At 44.7% G+C, this 27,866-nt stretch overlaps 1 protein-coding gene across 37 annotated transcripts in view; it reads right to left on the bottom strand.

Annotated features, from left to right (window-relative positions):
* The window catches only part of ANK2 (ankyrin 2), a 277,436-nt gene that overhangs the window by 137,057 nt on the left and 112,513 nt on the right, over window positions 1-27,866 (bottom strand). For 4 of the 37 annotated variants that reach the window (XM_077176870.1, XM_077176872.1, XM_077176875.1 and 1 more), the window contains exon 1: window positions 12,018-12,780. The exons of 12 other annotated variants lie outside the window; for them this stretch is intronic. In XM_077176870.1, the coding sequence (XP_077032985.1) occupies window positions 12,018-12,140 (123 nt within the window). In that variant the 5' untranslated portion in view covers window positions 12,141-12,780. Of the gene's footprint in view, window positions 1-12,017; window positions 12,781-27,866 lie in introns of those variants that run through there. 21 more of the 37 variants (XM_077176892.1, XM_077176897.1, XM_077176890.1 and 18 more) reach the window with 11 other exon arrangements.

Here is a 27,866-nt window from a genome sequence, read left to right as displayed (position 1 = left end):
TGCCTCCTGTTACCCTTCCTTAGTGAGAGCAGCACTTTCTCCTACAACCAGCCTGAGCTGGGAAGTCCTGCAGATTTCTTTAAGTGCTCATCAACAGAAAAAAATTCTATACTGCTCCTTAGTCTGTATTACAGTAAATAAGTATTTTTTAAAAACAGGGAAGAGGAACCAAGATTCCCATCTCATTGGAATCAACTCCCTATTTTGTAGAATGCAGCACTAAACTTATTCTTTTCTACAAACTTGTAGCTTCAGAACTTAATCCAGATGATCTTTCAGAACAATAGCAAAGCATGTTCTGTATTTGAGATACAATGCCTTTAAAACAGTCATATGACAATGCAATCCAACACCAATGAAGTGAAAGAGTACATGCAAATATTTCAGCCTGAAATCATGAAGGCAGCCACTGATCAACCTCACATCTCAGGACTTCATCAGATTGACTAAAAATAATCTGAACTTGCAATTTATACTCAGAATGAGTAAAAATAATGGGGGGGAAGGAGTTTGTAAGCTAAACAATAGACAAACTCCCAAGATAAGTAAAAGCACATCTATTAAGCAATGATGCTCTAAAATAAAGCAATTTTGTATAATAAAATACTTGAAGAGGCTACCATTTGCCAGGCCAAATGAATATTAAGTGAAAGACCTCAGGTCCTATGTGGGAGCTTCAAAAGTCCTGCTGCACTCACAGTGACAAATTATTTATTACTGCAGAGATGACTCATTTGTGGGGAGATATCAACACCACAGGGGAAGCAGCTGTCTGATTAAATGAGTATTTGTCTATTCTTATCCATTCTCCATGAGGCTGCTCTAGCACCCACTGAAATGAGCCTGGCCTTGGCCTTTGGATCACAGTAGGATCAGTTTATCCCAGGCCAGTAGGTCCTCCCTCCCTCCCTGCTCCAACTCCCTCCAGCACTAAAGAACTGTCAAGGATGAAAATCCAAGTAAATTAACCCCGTGGCAGATCTGTCAGCCAGATTCTCTACAAGCCACAGCCTCATTGATCAGCTACAGAATTATGGAGTAATTTAGGATGGACAAGATCCAAGTGTTCCCCCAGCACTGCCAAGCCACCACTAACCTGTGTTCCCAAGTGCCACATCCACACATCTTTCAAACCTCTCCAGGGATGGTGACTCCACCACTGCCCTGGCAGTCTGTTCCAGTGTCTGACAACTCCTACATGGCAAAACTTGGACTCTTTCTTGCCTGATCAGCAACCACCACCTGATGCTGCACTGTCTTAGCACAGCAGGCAAGCACCTATTTTTAGTTTTTTAACACTTTCACAAATATCCAAGATAAAGACACTGATGCCCTGAAGCAACACTTGGGAAGACTTTTATTCATTCTCTGACCCTGTTTTTCACTAACAGGGGTCTCCCACCTCCACAATCTCTGAGGAGATTAAAGTTCCACCAAACTTCTGTATTAATAATCTCAAGGCATTACTCATAGTCCCATATATTAAGAAGCAATGGGAGATTACAGGACAAAATAGACAGCAAAACATATTGCAGATAGTCCTTACAGAACTGAAAGGATCATAGATTGGAACAATCTCAACTGCTGCAAATAACTGTCAAAAGTAAAACCAGAGAAGAATATTTAGAACTTCTGTTCAAATGGGCTAGAAGTGCACTAGATGCTTTGCAAGGAAGCATGCTTGCTCTGCAAAAGGCACATGGGCATCTCGAGTTCCAGGTGTTGGGAAAAACCACCTTCATTTTACCCCTCTGCCTTTACAGATTTCTCTCCAATTCCATTTGGGATTTTCCAGTGCTTTCTGCTTCTCTATTTATTTTAATCATTATTTTTAGATGGGTATTAAATTTATAAATAGTACCAGAACACCAAGGTTCTCCTCGTGCCAACAATGGGGTGATTGGAACAGGAGGGGTCATAGAACCTAAGAATTACATAAAGAACATTTTGGATCTCAAGGTACATTTGCGGGACATTATTTCCCACCATACATAATCTGTCCTTCAATCACAGAGCTGTATTACAGAAAGTGCACACATGTTGAAAAATTACATTGGAAAATATAAATCACTAAGATGGTTATGTAATAGGAGGTGAATTATCTCCTGGCAGAAATCATCTGGAAAAAACCTAAATCTCCTGAAATCATTGGCAAATCTTTCAGGGTTAAGTTATATTAAGAGTTGAGATTATAATATGTAGTGTTATAGAACCAAGTGCTCCTTTATAACCTTTAATTACAGTTCCCTATCTACAAATTATCCTTTTCCATCTCAAACACCTCTTCCAGAAGGAGGCTGCGTCCTCTCAAGCCTTATGCTTTTGTATCATTAAGCTTGCACATTGAAGTTGGTTTAAAAAGGATAAAATACTCCTTCCTGTGTTTCACATTTCTGGGCCAATGATCATTATTACAACTATGCAGAGACTACAACATAATGATGGTTTATTGCCCAAAATAATGGAATGTGTGCTGCTAAACCCAGCCAGATGATGGCTATAAAGAGAAAACCGGTGTTCATTAACCTTTACAACCACCTGCATATTCAGCAGCTGTAGCAGGACTGGTTCCTCCTAAGCTGCCCTCAGACAATTTCCTTCACTCCTCTGCTTTAATGAATTCCCAAGCACTGCTCAGAGCAAACACACCAAGGTTGGTGGCAGAGCGCTGTTCCATAGCTGCAGGGACAAATGGAACTGGGAGGGACACCGAGCCCTGTGCTGGCTCTGCAGGGCAATGCATCCCACCTGCCCTCCCACCAGCACTGCAGTGCCACCCCACAGGCACCGGGAGCATCAGCAACCCCCAAACCACACAGGTCCAGTGCTGGGCTTCCTTAGAAACCCAGGGAAGGCAGCCAAGCACGTACTTCCTTAGGCTTGGGAGAACTCGTGCTGCAATGCAGAGCTGGCTCTGGGCACAGCTATTAATTATTTCTGCTTTCGCTTCTTTGGGAAACCTTTTCCAGGGCCTCATCACTCACCAGGCTAACAGCCTGCACCACATGAGGGTGCACAGTGCTGTGTTGAAGCACCCAGTGCTAACACCTGCATCCCAGGAAACAAGAGGTTAGTACATCATTTATTACCGAAGGAGTGCCTGAGTGGCTTGTCCACCCTTCAGACAGTACTGCAGGCTTTGTGCTGTCCTCACCAAGAAAAGAAAGGAAAAAAATACAACTTGGGGGATTTTTCACGATCCTAAAAATAGTGCAGTCAGTGGCCAGTGGCTGCAGCTGCCATTTGCCAAGCCCAGCTAGACTGTGGGGGCAGTAGGGGATGGCTGGATTCTCCTGAGAAAAGACAGCAGCAGCGTGGAGAATATAACACACATCTCATCTAGTTGCTATGGAGTCTCCATGCATTTCCTCAGGAAAATTTAACTATGATACAGCAGTTGCACTGACCAGTCAAAATATTTTTTTTAATCTGTATTACTTTTTGTCTCCAGCAAATGTCAAATTTTGCAAAACAAATCCATGCTTATGAAAGCCACCCTACTCTGCACATACTCGGCAATTTAAGGCTCACATCAGCATTTTAGATTTTATTCAATTCATCCTGCTAAGTCATTCCACAGTACCAAAACACTTTCAAATGGTGTCTGTTCATAAGCTTTTCCACAAACAAGATAAAGAGAAATAGGTATCATTTGGAAAACTACTGGTTTTTCTTTTGCTGTTACATAAAGTTTTCAGGTTTTAATGTGTATCATGCAAGAGTGTTATTTCAATAACAAGCAGCAACAGCTTCACACTGAATGAGGGCAGGACCAGATAGAATAACTGGGAGAAATTCTCTCCTGTGAGGGTGGGGAGGTTCTGGCACAGGTCACCCAGAGCAGCTGTGGGTGCCCCATCCCTGGGAGTGTCCAAGGCCAGGTTGGATGGGGCCCTGAGCACCCTGGCCCAGTGGAAGGTGCCCCTGCTCATGGCAGGGGGTGGAATGAGATGGGCTTTAAGGACCCTTCTGACACAAACCCTCCTGTGATTCCCTGACTCCCAGCAGTAACTAAACAGAGCTGATATTAAATCCATGGACACCCCGTGGAGAGGCTAAAACAGATAACTTGCACTGTTACCTGAGTTAACTAAGCAGAACTGAGTCTTCCTGGCCTAGGAATATGGATGGCAGCAACAAATATTTTAATTTGGGTAGCTTTGATGTCCAGCACCATGTTCATCAGCAAAAATAGAAAAGGTTTGCTGAGCTTAACTATTCTCCACTCACGTATGGGGACCTTTTGGGATATCTTAGTTACTGCCTCCTCTTGCTCCAGCAGTGAGACTAAAATCAACACAATGCATGTGATTTCATCCTCCCTGCTGCGCTGGTGCCTTTAAAAAGAAATGAAGCCGGGGAACAAGAAGGCTCCAGTGGGTCCAGGCAGTCCCCAGTAAATCATGGCCTGAGCAGCGAGGCACAAAGTGGCTTTTGTCTCCTCCAGTCTCCTGTTGCACCAGCCTCACTGGTTTTGAGCAGTGACATGTCTCAGTTAGACATCCTGCCATAGCACAGGCTAGAAATAGTAAATAATTTAAAATAAGCTTAAATTATTCAACCTAAAACAGCTTAGAAAGGCTTGTAATTATGGTTCTATTGGCTGAAATAATTTTCTACCAGCCTGGGGAAATAAGAGATACACGCATCATGGGTGAACACCACTTGTCAATGCTGCCTTATTTCACATACAGGAATAAAGAGAAGGCAGATCTAAATTATCAGGCCAAAGAAATCCACACCCCTCCTCAGGTCATGTACAAGAGCAGCATCCCATTAATATTTGCTAAATATGAAACACTGTGAGTTTTTCCTGAGCCAGACAATCAGTTTCACTGGGCTACTTGAGAGCACAGGCAAACAGGGTAACTTAAAATCTTGTGTTACTTCTCTCCCCTTTCTCCTTCTGTTCATTCTTATCCTATCTTCATCAGAAAAGGATTCTGCTGGAGGACAAAAAACTGACCTTAAACAGAAATGTGTACTCTGATACCTTACTTAGGCTCACCTCCCCAAAATGTCTCTTTTCCAAAGCCCTAAGCAGCTAATGAACCTGCTAGATTTTGGGGAGGTTAACATGCTAAATCCTTCAGTAGCATCAACAAATAGAAGGGAATTACAGACATTTTTTTAATTGCAGCCTTTGTTTTCAGTCACTTATAAAAGGGCAGCTAGCAATTAATCTGTATTGATCCGTACATGGAAGGCCTTAGCATAGGAATGAGCATTAACATGGTTTTGAAGCAACTCTGAAAAACTATAAGCAACACATTAAATATATTCACAATACATGGAACTTTCACAGGTAATTCCCAAGTGAAAACCCTTGAACAGCACCAGCTCTGTGAACCACCTGAAATTCACTTAATTACATTCCTCAGATTTCAGTAATTCCTATTATATGCTCCAATACTACATATAACTGTGTAACAATGGGGAATACCTAAACCTATCTAGACAACCCCATGGAATGAACAGGGGAAAAAAATTGATTTTTGCTGTCTAAGGCTAAAAAGACAAGTTGCTAACAGGCTCATTCATCAAGATGTATGGAAGAGCTCATCAGATGTTCAAACAAAACTACCAGTACCATGAGTGCACAAAGGAGCTGCTTGAGACTGACCCAGAGAACAGGAATTCTTTTTTACACAACCTGAAGTAGCACCTACATTCCCAAAAAGTAACCCAGAAGATGTTTTGTGAGCCAGGTCAATAAAGTGTGACAATCCATCAGCCTGCCAGCTGTAGCCTGTGGCACCATCTCAGGAAGGAGGTGGTGCCTGAAAGGCAGCACTCCTGCTCCCACCCTCTGCATGCACTATAGATTTGCAATACATCCCCCAGGCATGGCTCCAGCTTTCCCCATTAAACTATCAACCCAGAGCTCATATGCTGCTCTCACTTCAGGTGCCAAACTTTCCCCAGGAGTTCAGTGGAAAAGCCTGAGGGACTAAATTACAGAAGCCAGATTTCAAAAAGCTTGACACTTCACAGTTTAACATCTGACATCCTCATTAAACATTTTTTTAATTGCTTAACACAAAGCTGCCCAAACGTCACATAATAATTCTTCCAGTGGTGCAGGAAAAGTAATGAATTTAAAGGACACAAAATATTTCACAAGGTCAACAAATCCATCCCCAAAGCGAGAAAAGTTTATCATGGATGATTTCCTACAATGTGCAAATGTCTCTCAACTTTTTTTAATCATTCATGCTAAGTTAAATTTGCAGAGACAGGATAGGTGGACAGTCACTGTAGGCAGGTGGTGACATTTCTCCTCTCTCTAGATTGCTCTTTTAAAAGCTCAGCAGAAGTTCTTTTCACTGATAAAGACAAAGGGAGAGATGGAAACTTGGGCATTTCAGACACTTTCATAACTTTTTAGAAACAATCACATAATGAGTTAATGCTGCCATAAAATCCAAAGCGTCTGCCATGACACTGGATTGCACCCACAAGCTTTACAATGCAAAGGGATTTAGCATTCCAGGAACATATTTTCCTCTTCCTGCATCCAGTGTCTCACACAATAGAGCTGACAGACCCTGTTAATCTTTTCCCCAGTATTCCAGATATGGATTAATTCAACTTAAACTTCTGAAGAGGCACAGTCACCCACAATACCAAAACCACATTGAGATAAATTATCTGTGTTTTGAAATACTGTCTACATATGATTTATTAAGATTGAATAAATCTTGTGTTTCAAAAATTACCAAGGAAATTAACTGAAATACCACATATAAATCAAGGAATGATTAGACAACAACATAAAGGTAAGCAAATTTAAACTTGAAAATTGCTCATTTCCCATCAGAAGTGAGGGAACTGGAGATCATCAATCTTGCTTCTCTTCAGAACACCATGTATTTGTGCCCATGCACATCACACCCCTCAAACAGGATATGGAGAAAATGAAGCAGCAAGTCCCAATCTATTCTGAAGTGCAATGTCATCCAAAGAAGCTCCATTTCACAAGGAAGCAAACCAGCAAGGTAATATTTTTGTGCCCAGAAATAGCTCCATGAGGAAAATATTAGCTTGAGATACAGAAGGAAAATGCTCAAAGGGCATCAGGAATAGGCACCTCCTATGCAAACACCCCGTTACAAAACACCAAAAACGTTTTTTTTCATGGCTGGAGAGACATTTGAAACATCTAGAAACTCCAGTGAATCACAGAGACGTTTGCCAAGGCAACGAACACAACACTGAACAGATAAGACATATTCAGTGCTAAGGAAAGAACAGCAGGTTAAAGCTGCAGTGAACCTTGAAAGCTCCAGCACAGAGGTCAAGCAGTGAGAGACTCTTTCCCTTCCTTATCCTGACACGAACTCCACAGGGAGCCCACAGCAGGTTCACACCAGGTGAGATAGTGGCTGGCATCCATGAACCACACAAGAGTGTTCAAGAGCAAAGAACTGGCTCTCTGCATGACTTCCTTCTCCTCAGGATGCCTTTTTCTAGCACACCAAGCACTCCTTAGTTCCTCCACATCCTCTCTCCTCACTGAACTCTGGCCCTTTCCAAAGGGATGAACTGTGGGGCTGCTGGCCTTGGTGCAGAGCCCATGTACCCAATGACAAACAGCCACCCTCCCTGCCAAAGATGTGCTTGAAATTCAAGTGGGCCTGGATTTAAGACCAATCTGGCAACATTTTCTAGAATGTGAGAAGTCTCTCATTTTCTTCTTTTGTGAAAAAGGAGATGGTAAGCAAACTCATTTCCTGTCTCCTGCAGCTCCATAATGGAAGGCACTTGGTGCATGTTGACTCTTCCCCACACACACTGGAATTCTGGTAGCAGCAGAATCCCTCCATCCTTGTCTTTCTGCAGGTATTGTCCAGCAGTAGCTCTGTGTGAGCTTCAGCTGTGCTTAGGGTGTCAATGGAAGGACAAAATTCACCTGATGCCATTGGTTCTCTATCTCTTTTAGCAAACAGTGATGGATATTCCAGATGCTGTGGAACATTTTATGCTAAGAAAGCTGCACTCATGAATCTGGCCTGAAAAAAGGTATAAGTTTTTTAAACCTTTTTAAAATACTAAATGAAGACCCAGCTACTGCCAGTACAGACCAGATGTCAAACTCTGTCCTCATGACTGATAGCAAAATGGTAGCAGTCATAAGATTACCACATCTGTAACATTCAAAAACCAGTTTCATTTGGCAGTAGAATCCATTTTTTGTAACGTGTTTTTAGTTTGGGATTTTATGTGGGTTTTCAAAAATCTTTTCAACACTTGTCACATGCAGAAACAGGAAGCTGTGTCTGCTTTGACAAGTACTTTAAACAGGGAGAAGCAAGTATGTGTTACATAGAGCCAGGGCTAGGCAGCTGGATTCCCAGGCTGTAATTCCAGCTTGGCTGCTGACTCAGTGAGTGACCGTCACAGAACCACCCCGCTTCCCTTGCCTCACTCTGCAAAGGGTGAGCCACAGGTAGCTCTCTCCAAAGGCACCAAGAGGCCAGTGGAGTTGGGCCTTATGTATCCTGGATTTAGGCAAAATGGAATTAAATTGCCATAAAATCTATATATTTGAAGCTGCTCACGTACTGTGTTAGTACCTGGTTTTTAATGTTCTTGACACATTTGGGTACCCATACAATTATTCAGAAGGTGGGGGGCTGTTTACATACATGTGTTTGCACCAGTACCCTTGTTTTCACACTGCAAGAAAAGGTCAGACCTGCATAAAAGGAAAAATTTCCAACTTGGATGCAAGATAAGCAGAGCTATCTCTTGTCAACCGGTTTTTAAAATCAAACGAATCAATCTCAAAAAGAACACAAGAGAAAGTCTTCAGAGTGCAAAACTCCTTTTCCCAGTTTTTGAGCATGGAATTATTCTGTTCATCCTTAAAGAACCACTAAGGCTGGCCAAGAGAGGATGTGAGCAGCTCCCTGCTCCTGCTGGCCAGGGGCCTGTGAGGGCCTGGGGCTACATCAGGCAGCAGCTGTGACAACACCTCAGAACGTTCTGGTCCCAGCCCAGCAGCACAGGGCTGCAGCCAGCTTGCAGTGCTGCTCCCAGACAGGTGATGGTCACATGGCAAAACACTCAAGAGGCAGAGGAACAACGAGCCCACGCCCTGCAGCATCCCTGGGAGCCTGGAGAAGGGTGGCATGGTACTAACAGATGCCCAGCATCCTGCTTGAGTGAAAGAGCTAAAGCCATGGCCCTTCATTTATCCTCTTTTGCATAATCAGGATGTTCCAGGGACACAGGAAAAGTTTCTATCACGAGGCCAAACGAGCGCTTTGTGCACTCAGCACGTACTGGTGCGTGGCACATATCCAAGTGAGGGTTGGGAAAGACAGCCCACAGCACCTGACACATTCCCCCACACCAATGATCCCTCCACAAACAAAATGGATCTCCATTGTAGAGAAAATCCACTCACTGCAGTGTAAGGCCTTTCAAACGAATCACAAAGTTGGAACCAGATTCCCCCCCAGGCAGAAACACTGTAAGTACTAAGAGCAATCAAAAATATATTCATTTGCATTTTGCCTCTCACGGACCTGCACACCTAATTTGTTCCTAGCCTCCATTTTCCAAGAAAGTCAACAAGAACTGGGAGGGCCCCTACTAGGAGATAATCCCATTTCACAGTAAAACCATTTATTGCTCTTCAGGAATTAAAGCGACAGACACATAAATATCTCACAGATACGTACCTCGCTTAAATTGATGATTAAATAAAAAGACTGTATGTAGCATATATTCTCTATTTGTGTTGTTATGTGTATGTGTGATGGGTGTGCATACAAACCCACATTTCTGCTCTACACCCTGCATTGTGCACAGCACGGGCATGTACAGATACAGACATAAACAACTCACGGCTGTGCTGCTGTGTGCCTCCTGCAGCAGCAGCAGCAGGATGGAAAAGCCCAGGCTGACCCAGCCCCCGACCATCTGACTGAAGGCAAGTTTAGGGTGCAGCCAGGCACTTGTTTATGTAACAGCAAGGTACAGCCGCAGTAGAAGGCAGTCAGGAGCAGGGGTGGAATATTAAAAAGGAGGAAAGGCACAGAGCACTGGAGTGTTCCCTGTGTTTCCTAAGCAAAGCCTGCTGGTGATCCCTGGATCCAGCTATCTGGTGAGGAGCCTGCATCAGCACACACGGTTACCAAAAGGGATGCGGCCTGAGCCTGCCTGCTGGCAGCCAGGGATATGCTGCACTCTGGGAACAGAGATAGCAGGAGGGGCAGCATTAATTCCATCCAGCTTTAATTAAAGCAGTCCAATAGGCATTGCAATCAAACACGTTGAGGAAATAGGACTTGTGACAATCGGGAAAAACAACGCACACTGCAATTAAGTAACTGAGATGGGTGCTGGGCAGACAGGGAAAAAAAAGCCCTTCTAGCAAGGACATCTACACATTAAGCACATTTTTTAAAAAGGCTGTTTTTCAGAGGATTCCACAATCAAAAATGTAATCACAAAAACTACCTTATGCTGCAGTGCCCCATTCAAGGGATTAGGAGAGTAATCACAATCTGCTCCAAGCAGCCCTGCCCAGCATCCAGACACTGCATCCATGAGAAATGACATTCCTGGTTTTTATAAAGACAATTTGGATGTGACTTAATAAACTCAAAGTGAGCATTTGAAAAGTCATGGAGATTACAGCCAGAGGTCCTAAAGGCATCAAACGGCCTCTGTCATTTTATTTAAGCCATGCAGTTCAGAATACAAAAAAACCTTAAGACTGAATGCAAAACAAATTCAAAACTGCCCAGGTATGCCAAGGGAGCAGATGGCTTCTGAATTCTAGAGATCTGCCAAAAAAATCTGTAAATTCAAACATTACATGGCTGAATTCTAGGCTTTTATTCTCACAGATATCTGTGTTTACATGCAATGTAGCAGAAAGGGGAGAGGGGCAGGGGGGAATTGCCTCTTGATATTTTCCCTTCCAGAGAAATTAACAAAGTATGGATAAAAACACAGTGTCAGGGAATGGGTTAAAACGCATATGACAAGCCACAGAATCCAGAGATGGAAGGAAAGAAACAGCAATGAGAAAGCATTAACACAGGCACTCCCCATGTATCACAGTCCTAAAGCTGAGATGAACAGAACCTTCATTTTAGTATTTTCTCCACTATTGTATTTTTTGTGTACTTAGAAACTATAGAGTGATTGGGCAAAAAAATCACCTCTATTGATTTTCTTATTGTTCTCTATTTTTTCATCCCGAGACAAGGAGAGATATTCTCTCTAACACAGAAGGAAAACAACAATTAATTATAAAACATGAGAAACCTCCCAAAAATCAGAACCATCTAAAGAGCTATACCTTAAGAAAAGTAGAAATTGCCATCAGTAACAGAGGCAAACCTGTCAGATTGCAGACTTGTGTGCCAGGCCCTGCCTAGACAAATATACCTGCAATGTGCAATGTAAATACACTGAATCACAGCGGCAAGCCCAGAATCCCTTTTGTGACACCCAAAAACTGCAACATAGCTCAGCTGATGCTCCCAGCACCCCAAGGCGGGTCCTACACAGAGCACTGAGCACTGCTGAGGAGGTGGGAAGCGGAACTAAAAATGGGAAATGGGGGAGAAATGCTGTTGTGAAGTAGAGAAATGCACCTTGGCACTGCAAAGCACAAGCACAGCCACCTCCCTGCCTTGACAACTTCTCCAGATCAGCCAGGGGCTTGGAGCACCTGGCTGAGAATGATGGCAGGGAGCTCCAGGCCTTCTGGGATGAAGGGAAAGTGGAGATACCAGCATGCCATCTTTATGTGCATGTTCCCTGCATGGCTGTGGGCTGCCATGGCTGGCAGCACTTTAATCTCACTGCAGATGGGCTAAGACCACAGCAGGGCTCCGAGGGGATGGGAAGGGATGCAAAATGGAAACGTGATGGGGAAGGTCTGGAAAACGAAGGGGAGAGCATTGCACATGGCAGCAAACACCTGTCAAGTGCTGCACAGACAGAGGAAGGGTGGGGGGAAAGGGAGAAGGGGGCTGGTTTCCCCCTCATACCTTGCGTTTCCGATCAGCCCTAGAGATTTTCCGCTGCCTTTTCCTTTCCTTCTCAAGGTTTCTCTCCCTCTCTTCGATTTCAGACTCCCGAACTTTTTTAATGGAAGCGGCCGCATGAGCCATTTTGGCGAGGAGAAGCCCAGCCCCAAGGAAGCTGTCCCCAGCACACGCGGCTATCCAGGTGATTTATTTTTTCCGCAAGGGCACTGGCTGCGAGCCACAAGTTCACGGCGTAATCCACTCTTCCTCCTCGGGCAGCCCAGGAAAGGTCACGGCTCTGCCCCAGCCCCTGCAGCACCCATGGCTGGGGAGCAGCAGAGCCGTGGCCAGCACGCAGGGTGCCAAAGTGCCCGCAGCCACACACACGCGAGCAGCCAGAAAATCCCTCCTAGCAGGCTGCAAGCCCTTCAGCTTGGCGGTGCCTGCAAGAGAAGGCGGGCTTCAGACTCAGCTGGGAAGGGAGAAAAAAAAAAAAAAAAGGGAAGGGAAAAAAAAGGAAAAGAAAAATCGGCCTTTAAACACACATCACCAAACTGGGAAGGTCTTTTGGGATTCCTCCAGAGAGACTGCGTCTTCTGTCTGGGAGGAGGGCTCCACTTCAGCATCCCCAGCGAGAGGGGGAGGGGGCAGCTCCCGTCAGCTTCTCACATCGCCTTCACGCAGGGTGAGAAGAAAATGGTGCAGTCTGACTTACTGACTTGCTGCTGCTGCTGCCACCGGCTGTGCCGGAGCCCGGCACACGCCTTGCTGCTCCCCTCCTCCTCCTCACGATCCTCCCTCACTGCCGAGGCGGTCCGTAGGAAGCCGGGAGGAAAATGCGCTGGGCTGGGAGAGCCCAGGCTCACCTGCAGCCAGTGGGAGAGACGCCTGGAAAGGGCTGGCAGTGTTCAAGTCCTCATTGTGCCTCTCTGCAGCCACGTGAGGCTGCATCAAGAGAGCTGCATTCAGCAGCGAGGAGGGACAGCACAGAGCACGCAGCGTAATCTGGGCTCAGCCTGCCCCGCTCGGCTCAACCCCACCAAAAGAAAAATAATACCACCAGGGGTGCTGCTTGTTGTTTTTCAACCCCAAAAGCTGATCTCAGGCACTTCCTAAAACAGCTTCTGAAGGCCTGCCTTGAAGATGGACAGTGCTTGTACCTGCAGACCAACAGTGACCAAGAGAAACAGTGACAATATGTCTCTACTTAGTCACTCCCATTACCCAAATATCATTCGGGTACGGAACACTAATTACTGGCACTAATATCCAAGACAGATGGGTCTGTCATTTCCTCATTGCTTAACGCCCTGCTAAACCAGCACATCAAAGTTCTGCTCCCGCCTGCTCGGGTAACTCTTATCACTATCAGCATCAAGCTTTTATTCATCAAAACAGGCCCCGGGTAGATCAAAAGAGGCTTTGCATTGGTTGCTAGCAGACAACTGATCCCATTCCACTCCCTCCAGCACCACTGCTCCAGCCTCTTCAGGCAGGTGCTGAGGGAGAGGCAGGATGGGACTCCCCAATGCAGCAGAGCCGTCTGCATCCCTGGCTTAGTCACTACCCCAGAGCCACAGGGATACAGCAGCTCACTGACACCAGCAATAAACCCCACCAAACCAAAGAAACAATTCCCTGAGTCAAGCTCCCCCCTGCAATACATTCCCCCAACTTCAGGGAATTGTACTGAATGGTCCCTAGAGCCATGCACCATGAATTCCTCTGTAACACAGCCCCACCACAAGTGACAGACATCCTGAGAGCTCTTCATGTGACAGCAGCTCATAGATCAGCCTGAATTCCCCCCTCACACTGCCCTACTACCCCACAGAACTTGGTGGTCCCCAGTTCATGTGAAGCAGGACCACTGATTGTCACCATGGAACTAGTTCTCATTGATGAGTTCTATGGTTACTATAAGGTTTCACTTTGAAAATATCATGGACCAAATTTTCACGAAGGATTACATATGAAAACTACAAAGCATTATAAAAGCATCTTTAAAACAGGGATCTATTTTGCATTTGAGCCAGTGATCTGTGCATTCAATCCAAAACACATTTCCCTAGTGGAAGGAGGCATGGGAAGCAGCAGGGCAGGAAGTGTCAGCCAAGCTTTTTCTGGCTCCTCTCTTTGTACAGGCTGACTTTCTCCCAGTTGTTCCATTTGTGGAAAACTAGGCTACACAAAGCTATGGCTAAAACACAAGTGGCTGCAGTAACAGCCACCACAACAGTGAAACAGGTGGAGGCAGCCACGGGAATAGAATAAAGGGGAAGATTGGAATCCCTGATAGGACTCTGGCATGCCTTGTCCTCTTCACATTGTATGAACCTCACAGGTACCATCACTTGTAAACCAGAAACTAACAGCTGGTAGTGTAGAACTGAACTTTCCTGATATCTTTCCAACCTCTTTGGGATCTTAAACAACAAGTTTGAAAATAAGACCAAATCACAAGCCACCACACTTAAAAACCCACACTTAAAAACTTAGGATTTCCCCAGACCATGGTTCAAGGTGTCTAAGGCACTAAAAGCTTAAATCCTGCAACACAGTCCACACAGTAGTTTTTGATACACAGGAGGGTTTATGGCAGTCATTATTATCAAACAATTTGTCATCTTTTGATGATTGATACACACAGGCTCATCACCTCAGTATCAAATTATTATTCTTTCAGGAAACTTGCTTACAAGTTAACCAAGGACTTGATGTACCTTCTAACCCAGGCCACACAAGAGAAAAACATCAGACACTGGAACTGAACAACTGGTGCCAAGTAAAATGAAATAAAATAGCAAATATTCTTTTAGGATTACTGGCAAAGAAGAACTTCAGGCCAGCTCTATGAGTTCACTACTATGTACCACAAACATTTCCTCCCTAACCTCAAAGAGACATAAAAATATGGAAGGAAAGAAAAAAGTTACTTTTGATAGATTATTTTGGAAAGAGTATATCTTGTCTGGGGAGAAGAACATAAAGTATCAATATTTGACACAGCTTATGTCCCCGCAGGAAAGAAATATTCTTAGACATATTTTCCTAAAAAAAAAAAAAAAAAGAAGGAACAGGCTTATCATCGCATTATGTATAGAGATCCTAACAAAAACAAATTCTTCTACAGACATCAGTCTGAAGATTACATTTTCAAGTAAAAATGGAGACTGAGCAATTTCCCCTAAACATAGAAAACGTATTGTGGAGGTGCTACATGAGAAGAGCAGAACATACAGCGATGCTGTCACAAACCATGTGTAGGAGGGGAGTGGGAGAGTGGGCAGATGCACAATAACAGAAGAACACAGTTCCAGAAAAAGGGTGGGTTTTCTCTGAAATGCATGTGTCATCCTCAGCTCAGGATGTAGAAATACAGAACTCGTGAGATTCAATGAATTCCCATTTGGGATAACAAAGCCCATAAGGCTTCAGCATGTCCAGAGCCCTGTGTTATCTGGGCGCAGCCTCCAAGTGATGAACCTCACCAAGAGATCTCCCCCATCCTGAGATACCAAGAGACCTCCCCCATCTTGAGATACCAAGATGGGGATGCTTCACTGGGGTTCCAGCTCCTGTCTGCCTGTTCCCAAGCTGGCATTAAGCATCAGCTTCCTGATACGCTGATTTCACAGTCCCCAGGTTCTGTTCTCTGGCCTGCCCCACCAGCTGAGACACTCAGGGCTGGCACTGCAGGGCTGCAATGGCCACAGCTGTGACCAGCACTAGGCTTCACCTACCAGCTTGCAGGCAGACAGACTGGATTTGCTGAGCAAATCAGTATTTGCAGTCTATAAAAACCTAGTGGGTGAAACCCAGCACTAATTCAGTACAAAAAGAGAGGACGTACACAAGTGATTCTCTCCCCTGAAGCATATCCACTGTCAGGGGTCCAGCTCACAAAAATGAGCTTCTCTCTACATAAATCATGTGGGTAGTGCAAAAACAAAGTTAAAACCCAGCCTAGGAGCCATGCTGAGGAAGTGTGACTCAAAGTTGTTCCCAAACATGCAGAAAAAAAGGGAGGCATTGATGGAGTGGGAAAAGCTTCATAGTCAGAATAGAGACTGTTGTTTCCAGTTCTAAGCTCTAGAATATACAGGAAACTGCCTGGAAATAAAAACCAGTTTCAAACAGCTAGAAATGGGAAAATGCTGTCCTAGGCAATAGTTGGCCAGGATGAAAACTGGACAACTCAGTATTTTGTCTACTGTCATGGAAATCCCACTTGGACAAGGCAGGTTCCAATTCCCTAAGGGAATTAGGCTCCCTCCAAAGCAATGCCCTGTCTAAGTTGTACACAATACTGCACAGGTGCATGCACAAGGTATTTCACAAAATCTGCAACAACCATCATCCCTGTCCCTACGAATTGTGCACCTATTTAAACTTCTGCTCCTTGCTGAGAGGCAGGACAGGTTAGGCCAGGCTTGGAGGTGGGCACACAGCTCTGAGTGGCCTGGAAACCAGAGAGCCCTGGCTCACTGAATTAGCTCATGTCCACCCACAAGCACAGGTAAAGACCTTGCCTCTGCTGCTATTCCAGCCAAGCTAAATGGCAGGGGTGGACAGCCTTCCCCCTCTGCTCAGGAAGCTCTTCTCTCCACATCACCTCTTGAGGGATGCTGAAGGAGGTGATGGAATTGTTTTTATAGGCACAAAACAACTTGGAAATTCCAGGGCAGAGTAACAAAGTACTTAAGTCAACCATTTAAAAGTATTCCTAGGGATTGTGTGTATTAGCATACCCAGCCATTTCAGTGCCTACAGGACTATGTATTCCTAGAAAAGCAGCAAAGTAATCCTTGCAGAAAGTAAAAGCACAAAGCTAACTATGGAAGCACAGGCTACAGATATAAATTGCCTCCTGTATCACTCACTGTTTAACCCACACCCTTAGTTACTAGTCACATACTAGTTATCCTACAGGTATGTAGTTCTAAAGATACAATAACACTGGAAGTAAGTTAGCAAGCACATATCCATGCTGTATAGGTTCCATTTTATATTTCCTGAGAGAAAATATACTAAGGTTTAAAAAAGAAGCTCTACATTCTCTCATTCTTATTTTACTCGATATGCAAAACCAATGTGGTCTTCTCAAAGTTCTGTGCTGGAAATTAGTGACACTGAACTAGAACGGAGAAGATGATATATAAAACTATGTCCTGACTTGTTCTGTACCTTGAGTATATCTATTTTATTAATTGAAAAGCAAGCAATACCAAAGAAATGAAAAGAGGCAAGTTGAGGTAGGAATGGACCTAAATCAGACCAGTTTTAACATCTTTCCCTTCTTTTTTCTCAGACCACCAGAATATAGATCACAGCACTGCCACCACCTTTAGTGGTCATCACCAAGAATATATCACAGATGATACAGCAACATTTCAAATACCACCCACACACAGAGAGCAGGTTTCTGTCTTGAAGGTCTTCAGTTCAATAGTGACAAACATTAAATGCAACTAATAATTAACCCCGGGGAGGAAAAGAGACACTGCTTAGCTACCTTCATCTTGGGAGAGTTACTGAAAATGGTCATCTGCTCTTATAAAATTATTTTTCCTATATCATGGACAAAGAAAATGAGATAATATGTTCCTAGTAAAATAAGAGCAGTCACTGTGGGATGAGACCAAAGACTTCTGGCTCCAATAGTGGTCAAAATTGGGTACCTAACAAAGAGTAGAAAAGGACAAACATAGATGATAATTTCAAATACTCCAGCAGGTTCTGGTTGTTTCAGACTGCTGGGCATCTGTGCCAGGCATTTCTAGTTACACAGCCATCCTCACCAGCTGTTTTCCAGGAACTTTTGCAGCCTCTTGCTGAACCTTCCTGAATTTCCATCACCCACAACATATGAAGGCCAAGTTCTGCTGCTCAACTAATTATCCAAAGTACCACTGCCACAGGTGAGTGCCTACAGACCAGCAAGGAGCCAAGATAAGACAATTCCCATTATAGAATCATGAAAATCCAAAGTCAGCCTTTGTTGCTGCCCCAGTTGTGCCATGGCAAAGAAAGGCTTTGCATACACCAACAACTTCCCTAACACCAAGAAAATGATGTAGAAAGGCCCTGCAGAGACTGATGTCTCTGGTTTAAAGAAATACCCAAATTATGAGGTAGAGGTATCCCACCTGCAAGTGGGTATCCCACCGGCAAGTGCCAATCCGAGTTGGCAATTCAAGAAGCACATTTGTTTCATCAGAATCCTAAACAAAATACAGATAGGTATTTCTAGCAAGCACACCCATCCTGTGGTTTTCCAATGATCCTTAAGTTGCATTAACTCCAACTATTGCTCTGCCTGTATTTTTTTTTTCATATTGATTGAAAATATTGATGTCATATTCTAACTAAGTCAAACAGGGCCTCCTGCAATGGCTCACTAAGGGCAACAGCAGACATTTTATTGATTTCAATGGGTTCGGAAACAGGACCTTGATCATTTAATCCAACATTGCAATGTGCCTTCCCATCTTCCTCCCTGCCCTACCTGCTTTCACCTTTGCTTACTGTGTTTGGTTCTGGCCCTGTAAGGGCAGAAGCTGCTAGTAACACAAAAAGGATCCAAGGGACCATTGTGAAGGTTCTTCAGACCTGCTGGGTGTGATTCCCAAAGGGCAGACTGTGCTCCCCAGGCTCACTCCTGGCATTCCCTCACCCCTGCAGTTACCTGGCTGGACCTGCTGCAAAGGGGCAGGCCCCCAGTTGCTGCAGGAGTGGCTTCCTAGCCTGGTGCCTGCTCCACTCACAGCACCTGGAATGTCACCACAGCCACCACCACAGAGCAGGGGAGCTTGCTGGGCTCTGCTTCCAGCCTGCTGCTCCCCCAGTGCCACCTGGTGCCACAAACAAGTGCTCCAACAGCCTGAGGGAATGCTCCTTCTCTAACCCTGCATCCTGATACAGGACAGTTTCAAGCTTAAAGGTAATTATCTGGGAAAGAGTCACAAAAAGCAAATTTCACGCTGAAAGATACCTGCATATATGTCACTTGTGTCCCAGACAGATCAATCCTACCACTTGTAATTTAAAAGTTTCTATTACCTTGTTTTCCCAAAAACAAAGGGAATATTGCCAATGACCAACCTGAGGAGTGAAAAGGAGGGCTCCCCATTCTAACCCAATTGACCTCCCTGATGAAGTAGCTTAGTTCATTCACAAATCATCCTGTTACAATAATGTGGCTGAACTACAGTGCTGGATGTAGTATAAAGAGGTTAACAGAAACATCTGTTGATCTGTAAACAGAATTCTGTTCTCTCAAAGCCAAGAGGATGATGTAAATAAATATAATTTTACCAATTAGAAATATATGAAAAAATAATTACACCAGGGCAGCAAGTGCTTGTAACAGGAAAACTCACTTGTTTGCCACTGGAAGCCTTAAGCCAATGTGACCCACATCTCATCCACTTTAAATCCTTTCAGTTGCAACCTTGCTGCTGCACATAATCAGCTCTGCTAAAGCAACCTTGCTGTTATGTGTAGTAGTGTGCCTGCACTTCAGTGTTGGACCAGGCAACACAAGTTCATGTTACAACAGGCTCTGTCTGCCTCAAATTCAAAGGTTACCTGCCCACAGTGACCAAATCAAAAGCTTGACTGATTGTTACTAACACAATTATTATTTAGTATGTACAGACATGGATTTCCCCACTGTTTCTAACAAGAGAAGACCTGTCTGCTAGTTGTTTATAAAACCAGAGGATAACATTTTGCACTAAGGATTCTCAAAAGCTCCCAGACCCTATCTAAAACACACCCCAAATATCAGCCATAGTAAACACAGTAACGCATAGAACATTTTTTTCTAAGCCAGATGGTTTCCACCTTTGCCTCACCAAGGAAAGAGGGTGAGAATCCTTTACTTTTGGAGTCTCTTCCCCCACCAAATAACTTCAGTAGTCCCAGTGTGTGACCAAACCAGTACAGACACAGCATTATTGCCTATGGAACACTGAATTCCATATACACAGAAAAACGGCACCTTTAGCAGGAATTTCTTTGGAAAGGACAGTAAAAGAACGAACGGAATTTGCTACAGAGTGAATCCCAAGGCCGAGCGCTGTGTGCCCCCCTCCGGCCTTTCGTGCAGCACCCTGGAGAGAGCCCAGCACCCTGGAGAGCGCCTGGGGCGGGGATGCACCAGGAGCGGAGGGAAGCACCAGGAGCGCAGAGCCGAGGGGTCAGGAGCCGCTAGGGACCCATCCTGGTCCCCCCTGCAGCCACTGAAAAGTCAGGTTTGTAAATCTAAGCAAGGCAGATACGTTTCCTGCGGCACAGGCTGGTTTCTGCCGGAAACATGGAGGCACGGGAAGCACATCCGCGTTGTGCTTCCCACCAGGAGTGCCCGAGGAATGGATGGCAAACGATCGCCCTCTCCTGGCCAAGCAAAGCTAAAGCAGCCTTGGATTCACACTTCGTACAGCTACAGAGCGATTTGTGTCGGAGGCACCTTAAAGCTGATCCAACCCCATGCCCTGCCATGGGCAGGGACGCCTTCCACTACCCCAGTCCCTTCCACTAGCCCCGTCCAACCTAGTCCTGGACACTTCCAGGGATGGGGCAGCCACAGCTTCTCTGGGCACCCCGTGCCAGCACCTCAGCACCCTCACAAGGAAGAATTTCCCCTGGATATTCACTCCAAAACCACCCTTTTCTCAGTTATTGTAGCCCTGCATGCCCCGCTTCAGCTGTCCTGTAGCCCCTTTGGGCTGAACACCCCCAAGTCTCCCAGCCTGGCACCAGAGCAGTGCTGCTCCATCACTGAACATCTTCATGGCCTCCTCTGTGCCTGTCCCAACAAATCCAAGCCTCTCCTGTGCCAGGCCCCTCAGGATGATCCAGCTGGGGTCTCACAGGAGGGGAGCAGAGGGGAACAGCCACCTGTCTTGACCTGCTGGCCACGATTCTGACACGCCCTGTGACAGCTATTTCAGCTTCAAAGCAGCCCAAACACAAAGTTTTGGGATAGCTGAAACACAGCCCTGGTTTAGGGTGAGACAGAACAAGACACTCCCTGTAGCACAACCACTGTGAAATCCTTGGTACTTCTGTGAAGTCCAAACAAACAGACTACAGGGGAATTTCTAGAGGAAACACCTAGAGAAGACCCAAATACCCAAGGCAGCAGAAATTAAGACATTTTTCCCTGCATGACAGACAAAAGCCAGAAAGCCAGATCTCAAAGCAAACCCCCCAAGACACCTGGGCCTCTGACCAGGGTACAGGGCACTGCTGAAGGGCCCTGCCTCCTTCCTGAGCTTCTGTTGTTCTCTGAGCCATTGTTTACCTTCTTCAGCAAGCACCTGCCAGGTGACCTTTTCAAAGCATTTCATAACCTATTACAAATAACTTTCCTAAGTTGTACAAATTTTAAAAGGAATTTTTGAGTCAGCTAAATACACAGATTCCTCACAAATCACAGAGGATGTAACTTGTTATCCTTCTATGATTTAAAAGTGTAATGCAAATCTCACTTTCAAATACTGGCTTTTTCCTTGTCCTTCTTAAAAGTAATACTGTAGTATAATTTTTAGGTTTTGGCTTCCAGGCCTGTGTTAATGGCACCATAGACTGAAAAACTCCTCAAAGACACACACACAGAAATATGTATTTGATGCACAGCATTTTCTTTCATTGTGAACTCATCAGGTTTAAGAGCTTGTCCATACCAGTACACCTTCAGTTGTGTGAAATAAAGCACTACCCAGAATCAGCAGATACATCTCACGCAAAGTATATATTATCATGAACCTATTCCTCAAGTACCTTCCATTTCCATTCCTTCCTGGGGAAGATGAGGATGAAAAATATGTCTTTTCAAACAACTAACAGGAATGGCTCCCAATTCACAGAACAGAGGCAGCACTCTGTCGAGATTAATCACCTTCACTTTTGAAAAGTAGTATCTTTCTAACAAGAACAATTTCTGAGAAACACTCAGTGACTTCTCAGGAGCCTTGGGAACAAAGACCTTACAAAAAGGGAGCTGTCTGAACCACTTTCCCAAACAACCTCTTACTATTATGAAGACATGAAAATGCACTGCAGAGAACATTACCAAAAACACCTCCTTGCAAAAGCACACTGTAATCTGACAGGCCAGATGTAATTGGGACCTTGCTGGAACTCAGCTGTGTTCATCACTTCACTATTCCTACAACACTTAGTGACTTCACATTTCACCAAGACAACAGCACTGAAAATGATGAATAAAGACTCTGGAAATTTACCTATTTCCTTGTCCTTACTCTGGAAATCACAAAAGAGATGCTCTCACTTGGAAATCAGACATCTGCCTGACTGGGGCTAAATTGATTGTCCACTGTGGTGGACATGGGCTGGAAATACTTCTGCACAAATCTAAGCAAAGCTGGCCCTCAGCTGCCAGAGGTCCAGATCTGAGCTGGACATATCATTTGTACATATGTGGCAAAAGGGCAGATGATTCATTCACATGGGTTAAGGCTGAGCTCTTCATTGGGAAGGGATAAAGGCAGCAAGTGGAGACTTAATATTAAAAAGACAGACAAAAAGAACTGTCAACATCTCGATCTAGACCAAAGACATACTTCATCCCTGGCTTTCCCTCAGTTTATCATCCTCAAGCTCTTGCAAAGAGCAAAACAAGCTTCTATCTCCACAACAGCCAGCACCGGATTACAGCAGCATTTTAATTCTACTCTGCCCTCTTCATGCACCTGTGAGCAGAGTGTGTATTAGAGGTGATCCTCCCTCCTGGCTCACAGAGCTGCCAGACTGAGAACTCCTTTCAAGACAGAGGATTTTTTTCAAGACAAGTTGCTGGCACAATTGCACACAATGGGTTTTCACCATAGGAGTTAACTGGCCTGTATGGAAAAGGCAGAAGCCGGACTTTATAGTGAGAGATAATACAGACAAACACTAGCTAACATTTAACACATTGCCAGGGATGTGAGAAACCTAGATTTAAAATCCCAGGTGTCCTATCACCTCAATGAATTAATGGCCCAATTAAAACACTTATTTATGTAAAGTAGAACAGCTTCCAAAAACAGAAGGAACAGCCTAGTCAAGCACTAATATATTCATCTGGGACCTCAGAAACCTCTCTGAATCCAAAATCTCCAAGTAAAGCCCCAACCACCAGTCTTTTGACAGAGATTTGACACTGTGCAATGGAGCAGACTCCCAGAGCACTGAGTCAGCCAACACATTCCACTGGCAGAGCTCACTGGTCAGGTGTAAAAGCAGCAACGGCACCTCAGCACTTTGTGCCTCATCTTTCAGCTGGGTTCAGTTGTAGCCTTGTGCTCTCATGCTTATCTGGTCTTTGTTGGTGCTGGCTTCAAGGTCACTGCATTGTCCACCATTCCACATTGCAGAGATATCCTGAGACATCATTTCCATACTGAAGGGAAACATTTGCAAACTTTTCAAAATCCTAAGTAGAACAACACAATCCCTATGATTCACCCCTCTGTAACTGCAACCAGCCAGCAGACAGGATTTACAAGTCCCTTCCCCTCCTTTAGGCGTCCTTTCTCCTCCTTGAGGACACAAGGATACACAGCAGAGGGCTTTCTTAACAACAATCAGTCTTTAATTCAACATCTGAGGAGAGGGAAGGTGTGGCAGAGAGGAACCACTAACACTGTAACAGCTCAGCATCCCCTGCACTGCTGCAGGAGTGCAGAGGAGCCAGGAGTGAAAGAGCCAAGCAAGGGGAAAGGAAAGGTTTCCTTAATACTTGGGGGTTTTTTCCCAACCAATAAATAATGTTTTCCCCGAGTGTATTGGCAACGCTGGTGCTGAGCACCACACGGTGGCACTCCAGCCCTGTCTGTCCCCAGCCGCCCCGGCTCTGCCGGTCTAAGGAAAAGCAGGTGCCTGATCTCCGGGTGCCAGCACTTCACTCTGCCTTGAGCTGTGTTCTCAGGCTCTGACACAGGCAATACTGTTTAATACTTCAATGCAGTTAAGAAGAATAAAAAGCTGTCCACTGGGCAACTGGTTTTTACTGCTTGAAATAAAGAATAAACTACTTTCCACTAATTTTAAGCTTCTCTTGGGAAGGGTGACATCCATATTTTATCTCTTCCAGAGCAGTGAAATGGCAATTCTGCTGTCCTCAAACTCTGCTACAATCACTGATCCCACTCTCCTCTTACCATAACCCTGGCAGACAGGTGCCACCAGTTTGTGTTCTGCCACTTTGGAGCAAGCAGGAAGAGGAAAACAGAACAGCAAACCATCCTGAGTGCCTCCTTACAGAAATACTACTGTAAAACTAAGGAGAAGACCGATGATGAACCTGATGTAGTTGACAACATCCCTACTCATGTCAGGGGGTTTGAACTAAGAGGCCTTTCAAAGTCCCTTCCAAACCAAAACTATTCCATGATTCTACAATGACACCCAGAGTATTTTAACACACTAATTTTAAGGAAAATCTGCAGGCAATGCCCTGACCCCCTGGTAGAATGGTGGTGCTGTTCTTCCTGCCTACTGCCCGGAGTTCTCTCTGCCTGGCAGCAGCCACCCAGGGCTCCCCAGGTGCTTTTCCTGTCTAAACACTTCCCACTGCAACAACCAGAAACAGCAGCAAAGCCATCCCTTCCAGTGACCTTAAAGTGTTAATTGTAGTGTGAGAGGTGCTCACAGACATGAACAGATCCTATGACCCTGACATATGTGATTTTACATTGCATTTAAGATGAACCTCTCTGCTTCCACCGCTCTCTGCAGTACCCAGGACAGAGCACAGTGCTTCCTGCTTTTTGCACCATGGTACCTTTCTAATTTCTCCAAAGTTGCTGCACTGGTGTGGTTCAACACGTGGAGGAGGTTACATCATACAATCTATGGTGTAACTGCACACAGTACACAGAGAGTTTCCCCATGAGAGAGAACAACACAGGATTTCTCACCGGCCCTCAGCAGAAATGCCTTTGGGATTTAGTGATCCCTTTTGACACACAGGAAGGACAAATCTTTCAAATGCAAAACAAGTTGGTTTTTGCCATAAACACAGGTGCCTTGGAGAACAGTGTTTTCCACAACCTCATCATCCCCCAGAGGCAGAGAGAAAACTGTACCCAGCAAGGACAGAGAAGTAACCTTTGCAAAGTCTCCTGCTGGCTTTTGCTCTGTACAATCTCAGAGTAGCTGCTGGTGTGCAGTCATGTGTAAGGGGACTATTGCTAAACTAATCACATATCAAACTGCATGTGTGTGCAGGAATGGTGACTTCAGCTGCCAGTTTGTACAGGAGAGTACAAGAAACCTAATTATTCCTATTTTGTCCTGTTATTTCTTCTCCCAGATTGATTCACTCTTGCTGTTTTAACCTGTTCTTATGCTGGGAAAAGGAGTTTCTGCAAAAATGTGTTTGGCAGGATTCTACGTGTGGTCTCACCTCCCACAACATCCTAAATTGTGAGATAGGTACTTAACCTTGCACCACACAGAAATGCACTCAAAGTGAGACATGTGGGGGAAGATGCAGCTGTAGCCTAGGAGAAGAGTGAGGAGGCTGTGCAAGAAGATGCTATCACAGATGAGAAACAACACGAAATCCTTGTCCTTTTGAGGAGCACAGAGGCACACCTAGCACCATTTCTCTTCTCTGATCTCCTCTTGGGAGTTTGCCGGTTATTGCAGCCCCAAGATACGTGAAAAGTCTCTGTTTCATCCCGCATGTCCAAAGAATGAGTCGGAATTCTTCAGTTTTCAGCCTCAGAGTTGTTTATTATATCTTATCTATAAAAATTTTCTCTTGTCCAGCCGAGGTCTGCTCAGCAGGACAGCCAGCGGCACTCTGACCGCCCTTGGGGCAGTGCTGGCTCTTTATACTATGAACTACATATAACATGTTTACAATCACTTTCCAATATCTATCACCTATGTTAGACAGTGAACTTCTATTCTAAACCACTCCCAAAGTGCCAGCATCACAGCAAAAGATGGAGGCAGACAAGAAGAAGAAGGGCTGGACACGCCCAAGTCCCTCCATCTTGTCCCCAAAACCCCTATTCTAAAAATCCCCAAAATCTACTTTTTCACCCAGTGACAATTTTATTATTACAGTACTTAAACTTCTGTGGCTTTCAGGTCTTCATAAAAAGCTGGCAACTTGCTCCACGGGTCATAATCAAACCCACAGGTGTTCTGGGCTGCATGCCAGGGTCTCCGAGCCCCCCAGCAGGGGTCCTGGCAACTCTGGACACCCAGAGGGATGTACTGAGTTCCAACAATCTCCTCATCAGGACAGGCTCAAATAGGAAATTAACCCCTGTGATCTGGCAGCTGAACGCTCAGTGCTCACTGTGCAAAATGATGCCATGAGGAGCCACGAGGCTCCTTGGCGAGACCCTTCAATCTGCTCTTGGCTGTTCCTTCTTGGGAGCTTTCCAGCAAGTGCAGGAAGTCAACTGCACCACAAAAAATCTTGGTGAATATCAGATCCAAAGAACACATGCACCTCTTCACTGCAAAGGGAATGGCTAGAACAGCTTGTTATTAATAACAATTTCTTATGGATTAATACAGGCACTAAGAAGACTCTCACTTTTACAATCATGGCATGCATACATGTGCATAAAACAGTGCACAGTGTAAGAACATTTTGATTGCAAAGACAAGCACTCAAAACCTAGAAAACTCCTAATTAAGACCATAATCTTTATTCAGCCACATTACACATGTGTCCTGTGAGATAATCTGTAATTAAGGATCACTCACTACATATTCATGTGACCTCTGCCCCCTTCAGTGAGCAGGCCCAGGCAGCACACACTTAAAAAACAGCTTTGAGCAGTTATTTTCTCCTTGATGCCCAATGGGGGGCAGAATGGCTTTCATTCAGCATGGTAAACCTGATTTCTGATGATTAAATTATTAATTCCCTTATAGGTCTTTCTGTAGTTCTCCCTGTTTTTTATATATGTATATCTGTAATAACTACTAATACATTTATTTTCAAGCACAGCTTTGGGACATGAAAGGCACTTCATCTTCAATTTACAAGGCCAAATATACCCTCTGATTTTGTCTGCACCGACCAGAAACACTTTGAACATAATTTTCTGCAATACATTCATTACATGCAGCATTTGTACTGCAAAAGTGACAATTCTATGGGCTTCATTTGCCACAACGGATGCTCAGAATTTGTCCAGGTAGACCATGAATCACAAGCCAAGCTGTGATTGGAGGGAACACATAACTGCTGGCTGTCCTTGATAAGCCAAGTTTTTGATGTGAGCAGCAGTACAGGACCTCTGAGGAGAACTGAGTCAGAATCCACAACTCCAGGGCAGTGCTCAGTTGCCTAAATGTCCAGTTTTGCTCTGTTCCTTATGATCCCACATCCTGGACATCCCATTTCCAAACCAGCCCAACAAGAACACCATCCTTCCCTGCTGATTAAACTCACATGTAACTCAGGTCTAGCTGTGCCCTGTAAAAGTCATATTTGTTATGGAAAAATAGAGCACAGCATCACCACCAGAGGTCTGCATGAGAACACACCCTTATTTCTGGCACTTCTTCATCTTTATGCACAACTGTCCTCAGACTTACTCTTGGGAATGTCTGGATGCTCAGAAATGTTGTTGTACTGTTGTACTATTGTGTCACCAGCCAGTATCAGCAGTGTCACCATTTGTGCCTGCACCAGGCTGCATCCAGGAACGGTGAAATACACAATGTGTCTTAGATAAGACAGTTTAAAAAACATACAAGAAGGGAATAACCTCCCATCAGCAAGAGCTGTATGTAATGCCAGCTTGGCATCTGCCTTCCAAATCAGCTCCTGGATTCAAGGGTCACCTACTGACATCTCCTTATGCCTTTTGGCAGCAGTCT

This window comes from Agelaius phoeniceus, chromosome 4 (genome assembly GCF_051311805.1).
Source record: "Agelaius phoeniceus isolate bAgePho1 chromosome 4, bAgePho1.hap1, whole genome shotgun sequence".
Lineage (NCBI taxonomy): Eukaryota > Metazoa > Chordata > Aves > Passeriformes > Icteridae > Agelaius > Agelaius phoeniceus.
This window is presented reverse-complemented; position numbering and strand designations above follow the sequence as displayed.